This window comes from Trachemys scripta, chromosome 4 (genome assembly GCF_013100865.1).
Source record: "Trachemys scripta elegans isolate TJP31775 chromosome 4, CAS_Tse_1.0, whole genome shotgun sequence".
NCBI lineage: Eukaryota > Metazoa > Chordata > Testudines > Emydidae > Trachemys > Trachemys scripta.
The window spans coordinates 103,015,960-103,024,635 of NC_048301.1; the positions used below are offsets into that span (position 1 = coordinate 103,015,960).

At 46.7% G+C, this 8,676-nt stretch overlaps 1 protein-coding gene across 1 annotated transcript; it reads right to left on the reverse strand.

Annotated features, from left to right (window-relative positions):
* Positions 1–2,293: 2,293 nt before the first annotated feature.
* LOC117877258 (isopentenyl phosphate kinase-like) lies at positions 2,294–8,286 on the reverse strand (the record flags this gene model as incomplete). Its single annotated transcript, XM_034770201.1, is given in 4 exon segments — positions 2,294–4,568; positions 6,934–7,018; positions 7,674–7,835; positions 8,227–8,286. Coding segments are annotated over 4 exon segments (564 nt in total), but the record flags the coding sequence as incomplete, so codon positions are not given.
* Between the last annotated feature and the right edge of the window lie 390 nt (positions 8,287–8,676).

The window sequence follows — 8,676 nt, forward strand, 5'->3', positions numbered from 1 at the left end:
ATGGCAACTGTAATTCAAGGTTCTGCAATCCGATACAAAGTTTAGTACTGTGTCACAGGGAGATTGCCTCCACATATGTGGTATATGATATGTGCTATATTATATGTGGATCACAATAGCGAGCAGCGTGATATAAGAAGTATTTTCAAATGGTAGGAATGACCTTTCCTAAAGACATGGGTGTCAGAGTTAAGCAGAGATGCTGAAGGTTTATGGTAGGTCATCCCTAATAAGTGATGTATCACTTACCACACCACCCATGAATGTATATTTTGTAATACAATATTCCTTTCTTTTTAAATACCTGGTTTGTTTTCTTAATCATTAGCTAAAAGGATTCAGTTGTCAGAAATTTGTTGACTGCAGCACAACTGTGGGTTTAGTTGATTTTGTTAGTGGATTGGGATAAATAAACCTTGGGGACAAACTCACCTTACTGACATGCAGTCATGTCTCTGTCAGAAAAGTGGGTGCAGTCAGACTTCTGTGTTTGACTGGCATGTGTGACTTCTGGGACGTGGTTTGTTTTTCTTGATTAGTGGGTGGGATTAGGGTACTGAGTGACAAGTTATTCTGCTAATGAGATGCTATTTGGGACATAAATAGTCTGGCCAGATTGCAAACCCCTTCTTCACCTTGGTGAGCATTTACTCAGCTNTTTTTCCAGAGGAAAATTTTCTGGTTCAGAAATTGCAACCAGCTGTTTCCACCACCCACAAGACTCCACCCACCGCTCACACCAAACACCCCCCTCACTCCCTCCAACCTCTCCCCACAAAATGCTCCATCTCACACCAACCTCCCTGCCTAGACCCACAACTCGCCTCAAGGCTCCCTGCCGAGATTTTGTCCCCAGCTGCCGTTCCAAAAGCTCTCCCAGGCTTCCCTCAGTGGCCAGGTCCCCTCATTCCCCTCTCCAGGGCCTGGTCTTCCCAGCTCCTCTCCCTTGTACCTCAACATGGCAGGGGCCCAGTCTCCACTATAACCAGCTCAGCCTCCTCTGTGGCCAACTAGGATGCCCTCCTTTACAAAGTGAGCTGGGAGGGGAGGATGTGAAGGGGGTGCCCCGCTCACTGCTCGGTTGGCACCTCCTCCTGGTCATTCTGAGGAATAGCTCTTCAGATCAAGGCCCCTTTCTGCAGTTGCACACCGTCGCTCTGCCTCTGCAGCCCCTCTCGCTCCATGAGTTGCTGCTGCCTCTTGGTGACTTAGCCCTCCAGCCAGTTCACTAGCCGTATCTTCCCCTTCTGGGGTTGGGAAGTCTTTCCTTGCCAGCAGTCTAGGCAGGCTTCCCATTCACTGCCTCCTAGTTCCACTCCCTCAGCAGCTGGCAGGGGAACCAGGGCCTGCCCTCTATTCTGGGGACCCTCTAGCTGGTAGCCAAGGCCTGTTCCATTCTAGACCTTACGGCCTGTCTCTGAGCCCTCTCCTACCATCTAGCACTCCCCCCAGCTGGGTTTGCCAACCGCATAACTCCCCCCTCCCAGGAAGTAACTTTGGGCTACTGTCTCTGTAGGCTCCAAACACTCCTCCCTTCTGCCAGGGATGGACAACAGATTTCCCCAGCAGCTCCTTTCTGCTGCCAATTTCCTGCCTTTATAGTCCTCAGCTGGGCCTCCTCATTCAACCAGGATTGCTTAGCCACCCGATTCCTCTCCACTGTGGCCTGTTGGGTTAATTAGCCCCCTTCTCAGTCTGCCTTAACCCTCTCAGGGCAAGTGTGGGGTGAACACCCTATCACAGAGGGAAGCAGGCATGTTGGAACGGAGCCACCTCCAGGTTCTAGACAGCAGCCACCTGCCTGTCTAACTGAGGAGCTGGAGGCCAGGAGAAATCACTAAGTGTTTCTGCAATAAAGCAGCAGCCCCAGATTCCCCTCTGCTGCCATCCTTCCCTCCAAGGGGGGCGAAATAGAGGAGGGACTGAATAGAACTGACTACCATGGTTGCAAACCTCCATAACCCATGTAAGAAGAAGACCTAAGTTTTTGGAGGAGGGTGAAATTTGGAGGGAAAAACGTTGTTGTCCATCCCAGGTTGAAAGTTGGGGAATAACCGTACTCCTGCCCCATTCCCCCACAAAATTACATCCATTACTGCAGTTCTCCCCACCCCTCTGTGTCTTCAGCTATTGCATCCTGCAGTTGCAGTTCTTGCTGCACCAGACCCAGGGCTGCAGCAGCTCTCGTGAAAGCAATCCCCTCCTGTACCCTAGTGTCTCTTGCGGAAAGGGCGCCAATGAAGAATGCACTGTATAAACATTATACTTACTTGATGCAAGAACCAGCCACATGTATTATTATTCCTCCAAGTGATCTCTGGCATGGAATTTTATTTGTAACAATATTTTTGAGACATATTTTTCTTCTGCCTGTATTTCGCCCTTGCAAAATCTTACCTGTCCAAATTTTTGGCACATCCTAATTTCAAATATATCCTATTGGTACGGGCCAGATTATACTCTCACAGACAGTCAAACAATCAATAATAAAGAAACTACAATCCTTAGAATTATGTTGTTATGGAAGAATTCTGAAAACATCATGGACAGACCACATAACCAACAAAAAAGTATTGGAGATGACTGAACTCAGCAAACGCTAATCAGAGATCTCATGAAAAGAAAGATTTAATTTGTAGGGCACATTTTAAGGGGTTCAGAGGGTGATATATGTTTATAGAAAAAGGTGATCTTGGATGGACGATATGGTATTATGGGTGGATCAAAAGGACTATTTACCCACAAAGAAATTAGCAGAAGACTAAATAGAATAGACTACCATGGTTGCAAACCTCCATAACCCATGTAAGAAGAAGATCTAACTTTTTGGAGAATATTTAACTGCTAAATTTCATGGGAGTCTGAATTTGTCTAAAATTAAGCTCAGCTCTAGTTATTATGGAAATGACACTCGCAGTTCCATAGCTGCGGTGAGCTGAGTTTGGCATGTAAAGCATGGATTTGATCACTGTTACATGTGAAGAATACAGTGAAAAGTAGAAGATAGTAGTCATATTTTGAAAGAGGGCAGTTCTTTGTGAGTTTCTGATTTTTATACACCAGCCTCTGTTGACCGAAAACGTTCCGTTATGAAAAAGTGTGGCCAAAAATGACCATTAATCCTAAATATTTCTCCTCAAAAGTCAGTCTTTGCAAAGATCTATTCAACAGAAGGGGTAGGAGGAAGAGGGAAAGTATATGTGTGTGTGTGCAGAGAAATATGGGGTACAAGAGGCTGGGGGAATTTTGAGGGCAGGAGGCAGAGGAAATCTGAGGTATATACTCCACCTTCTTTGCTCTGCTGTGGTAATGCAAAGCACCTATTTAGCGAGCCAGTAAATTCTGGCTGCTCTGTGCTGCTCCAGAGTGGCATAATGCAGTCAGCGCGCACCAGTGAACATGACCTTAAAAGTTGCAAAATTGGAAAATAACTTACGGATGATACTTCTTCTCTTTAGTAAGGGCCAGGTTTTCAAAAGTGGTCAGCAGCCAACATGTTCAGCTCTTTTGAAAAACCGACCCCAATATTGGGCGCTGAGTTGTTTTGAAAAGTCTGACCTTAATCTCTCTGCATCTCAGTTTCCCATCTGTAAAGCTGTGTTAATACTGAACTGCTTCACATGGAAATTGCAAGGGTTACGTTAGTATCTGTGCAGCACTCACACACTCGCGTATTGGGGGCCATACAAGCATCTAGACTGACAAACAGAACTGTGAGTAGCTAGACTACTTAATTAGGGGCCCAAATATGAACATAGGTGCTTAACTTTAAGCAGCCAAGTCTGAAATTTTGGCATTGACACTTCATATAGAAGTGTTTCTAGGGCAGCTTCCAGCAGCAGAATGGAATTTCAGACACCATGGCCTAGAATTAATCAGATAACCTGAGAATTCACATCAAAGTCCCCTCTATATCATACTAAAATATTTAGCACTTGCACAGCACTTTACAGCCCCAAATTGCTGCACTAATATTAATTTATTAATCCTCAGCTGAAAAGCTGAGCCCATTTCCCAGCTGGCTGCCTGCTACATGGCTTTATGTGCCTCTTTAAGTGAAGACATACGTAAGAAACATTAGCAGAGGATTATCCACCATTCAGGTCAGACCTGGGCTGGAGAACAGATGCATTAAAATGCAGACTAGGATCTGTGTATTGCCAGTGAATGATGAAGGAGTCCTCTGCCACCGGATGGTTTATCTGGAGTCGCCGGTGACATGGATAAATCATGGAGTGGATACTGGGGCCCAACTGGAACAAGTTGATGACAAATCCCCCTGTCCAACAAGCTACTACAGAGACAGCTTCTTCAGGCTGTTGCAAGGGAGAGTCTTGTGCCCTCGCCCACTCCCAGCTCCCCAGTTAAACATGCTCTTTCGGCGGCTTCGCTGTCCAGTTTGCAGATCAGCACTGGGATGGCTCCGTGACTCTGGATGACTATGTTGACCGCAGCCAGTAACTTCAGGGAGACTCCCCCAGTGGTATCTTGTGGCAGGGCAGATGTGAGCACAGGGGGGTCCATGCTTCCATCAGGGATGATGGAAATGGACTCCACCAGCCTGGCACCTGTTTGGGAAAAGAGGTAGGGCACGTAGGTCAAAACTGGCATAAAATGCTGAAAGATGAGACAATTCTGTAGCACCCGCATTGTGGAAGCCCATCCCAGATAGCACATGGCACATTCCAGCTCTACTGATCAAGAAGGGGAAACAAGAACAAGATACTCTTCAACAACAGTTTGTTTCTGAACCTTATCACCCTGGGCCCATTTGCAAAAGGACCTGGGCTTGGTGCCCAATAGCACTACAAACACCAGCCTGCACTGTGCTCTGGGCACACGACTGGTTACAGAATAGGTTCAGCTGGAGCATATTCAGACAAATCAATAGATTACAGGCAGGGTTATGGTTTGACTTGTGCCCTGTGCAGAACTGACCTAACCCCACTGGGGAGTTCTGCCCTTCACCAAGATCCAGCCAATCCAATCCATCTCAATTCAAATTCACCAGATATGTAAGACTAGGCTTCTAGGTCTTCAACACTGCACTGGTCAACTGAAATCTATCTGTGGGTTTATACCTTGCCTATCACTGTAGTATATGAGAATCCTCACAATATGGAAGAAGGTTGGGACTGCCTCACCATCTCATAAGGCTAAATTCCATACAGGAAAACAAAATTTTCCATTCAACACTTCCCCAAGTGTCTTGGATATGAACTGCAGACAAGGCCAGATCTTCCCTTGGCGTTAACTGGAGTGGCTCCATTGAAATCACTGGGATTATGTTAATTTAAACCATCAAAGGTGACAAATCACAAAGGGATACAGTAGACACATTTACAATAGAGTATAGCCATAAATAGCCAGTAAGGAGACAATACAGAGGGGTCCCAGCAAAACACTAAGACTGTCTTAGAAAGCAGAAGCATTGGCAATCCAAGGTTGTAAATTAGAGGAATAGATTTGAAGGAACATCCCAGCTACTTAACCCCGAAAGCCCAAAGGGTGAGGTTATACAACTCCCTTTACTTGGCAATCCTTCCGACACCTCCCTTTCCTATAACCAACTGCAGTGTGTGTGCGTGCCCAGGTATCCCTTTCCTTTCTGTAGGCCCCAGTCAAGATTATTTTTCTATCAGATACACATGCAAGAATATGGGGAATCTACCAGATGCTAGAGATGGGCCTAGATGGGCCTAGCACTAGAGACTCCTACAGCGTTTGCCTTAGAGCTCATACCACTCGCATGTACACACACATTAAAGATGGGCCAGATTTGAAACCCTGGTTCCAAAAACACCGCTGTGGAATCCGATCCTGGTTCAGCATCCAAGTTTTGCAATGGGCCAAACTACATGCTCAGATTCTCAAATCCCCCATCCTCTAGGTGTCCACAAAAGCAACTGCAATTTTGCGACGTGACCTCATCTCTATCTAAAATGTTAATTAATGCATCATACACTGAATTATGTATGATAGTTATTAATAGATAAATATATGGAGATACCTATCTCATAGAACTGGAAGGGACCTTGAAAAGTCAACCAAGTACTGTCCCTGACTGTCCCAGATCCCTAAATGGCCCCCCTCAAGGATTGAACTCATAACCCTGGATTTAGCAAGCCAGTGCTCAAACCACTGAGCTATCCCTCCCTCCATAAGGAACCATTCTTTGCACATCATTTTTATCAGGTGTCATCTGGCTATGTCCAATGTGGTCCATGGTTGGGGCTCCTAGGTGCTATGGTAATACAAATAAATAATAATAATAATATACCTGAGGCCTAATTCTTTTTTGCTTTGCACTTATGTGTCATTTACATTTATGCAAAGTGCGTGGTAGCATTTCACATCCTCTTTGCACAGGTGCAAATGGCTACACATTGGACCAGAAGTTGGTTCAATAAAAGATCTCACCTCACTCACCTTGTCTCTTTAATATCCTGGGACCAACATGGCTACAACCGCACTGCAAACAATTTAGAGGCAGTTACAGTTGAGGCTGTTTTTGTGAGACCCATGTGCTTCAGGTCTGCTGCTACTTCTGTCCTTGGCTCTCACACCACTTTGCTGCTGCCCCTCAATGTAGACCTGCAGCGCTCCGACATTCCAGTTCTGGGCCCCTAAACAGCTCTCCTGATATCCCTCAAATCCGATCTGCAGCCCCCGCACCATCCCACTCATTGCATTCATTTGGGTAGACACTAGCAACCCTGCCATATTCGTGTGATAAGCTCTAAATTATCCTGTAGAGATTGCGCTGAGACTACAAAACTCATGTGGTTTGTGAGCCACACCAGGATAAAATACAGACGTGAATAGCTAGCATATTAACCTACTGAACCCAATAAAAAAGCACAGAATATGAACAGATATTGGGGGAAGGACAGGAATAGACTCCATTTTTTCTTCTGGAGCCTTACACCATACCTGGGGTATCAGGTGGACGGTCATAAATTCCACTGACATCGGTCAAGAAAACCACTCGCTGGGGGGAGAATTCCCTGGACAGAACCTGCAAAATGAAAACTGTGCAACAGAGGATCTAAAGCAACAGGTTCCCTGGAATCGCAGTAACAGTTCCAAGGCCAGTCTCTTCTGGGTGTTCTTCCCATTGCTTCTTCTTCCATGTATATATACAGCCACATAACTCAGAATCCTCTCCCCAGCTTCTGGCCTCCTTCCTATGACCCTATTGCACAGTAAGGGATCAAGACTAAATCCTGCCCCTGAACATGTGGGTGGACAGAATGGACCCAACTGTGGTCACAACTGGGTTAGGTCACAAGTGCCTTTAGTCCTAGTCCCAACTGTAAATTTCCGAATAAGCCCATATTGGAGCTTTTGTGCTGGTTGCGGGGAAGCCATTAAACATCAAGTTGGGGATCCAGTCACCTGTATGGAATCCACAGTCAGAGTGCATGAATAAGATGACATTCCCAGGAGATTCCTATATGGACTCTCAGGGGATCGGCTCTTTCAGAGATTCTCCGCACCCGTCAGAGGGCCTGTCTATGAGCAGAGGAGAAAGGGGTGGTATCACCAGCATTCAGCCCTACTGGTAGAGAGGGCACCCTCCAAAGACAAAGCCCAACAGTAACTATCCGTGGATGACAGTGAGAGATTCCACCACTTCCACTCCTGCACCTGGGGAAGGCCAGACGTCTTACCTCGATGATAGTATCCCCTGATAAGATACAGCAGTGCTGTTCAGAGTCCAGAGCACAGTCCCCATGCACGACCGGGATGTAGCCAGCATCCAAGGCGTCCCTTATGGCAGAAATGCCAGCCTGGCTGACTTTCTTGCCTGCTGTCCTCCAGGTGCCAAAGGGCTGCAAGACAGACACCATGTTGGCCAATGGCTTATGTTGATCCCTGTCATGATCTAACAGCATCCCCCAGCTGGGTGCTTCTCCTCTCCCCCTCGCCCCAGTCAGAAACCTTGCAGGCATTCAAGCATGCAGAATCCACAGCTTCATTCTAAGGCCATGTTACACCTGTTAACCTCTGGATTCCCTGTGTTGTGTCTGACAACTAGGTGGCCAGACACTACAGAAGAATTAACCAGTTCTCAGAGTCTTCTCTCCGGTGGCCAGACTCACAGTGTAAGTATGTCCTTCATGCTGCCCCTCCTGGGATTCAAATCAGGATCCTTACAGTTCACAGCCAGCAGCTCTACCAGCCTCTAGAGAGCAGAGAAGACAAATACGGGATGCCCCTTACCGAAATGCCCACCGCTGGGACGCCGCACTTTACCAGATGCTCCGTCACCAGGTGGTTCAGCTGCGGGACCAAACAAGCAACATTCCCATCAGAACAGCTTTTCTGTCTATGTGCCACCCCACACCATCTGCAGCATCCGTTCAATAACCCAGGGAAGAACATGAGCCAAAGCAGCTCCCTGTGTTTATTAGAACCGTCTAACCAGGGCGGTAAGAGTCCCTACAGCAACATGTGGAGTCACCACCTCTCCGGCCATTTCACCTTCTGTTTAATGAGACTACTCAACAGACCAGAGGTATGTGACATACACTATTGGTTCTAAGCTGCCCCTATTGTTATGCACCCAGATGACCGGGCTGCTGGTTGAGTGCATTGGCTCCCTTTCCATTAGTTCTTCTGTGGAGGATTTGTGGTTTGAAGCACAAATGGACTAGTCTGTAAAATGGTTGT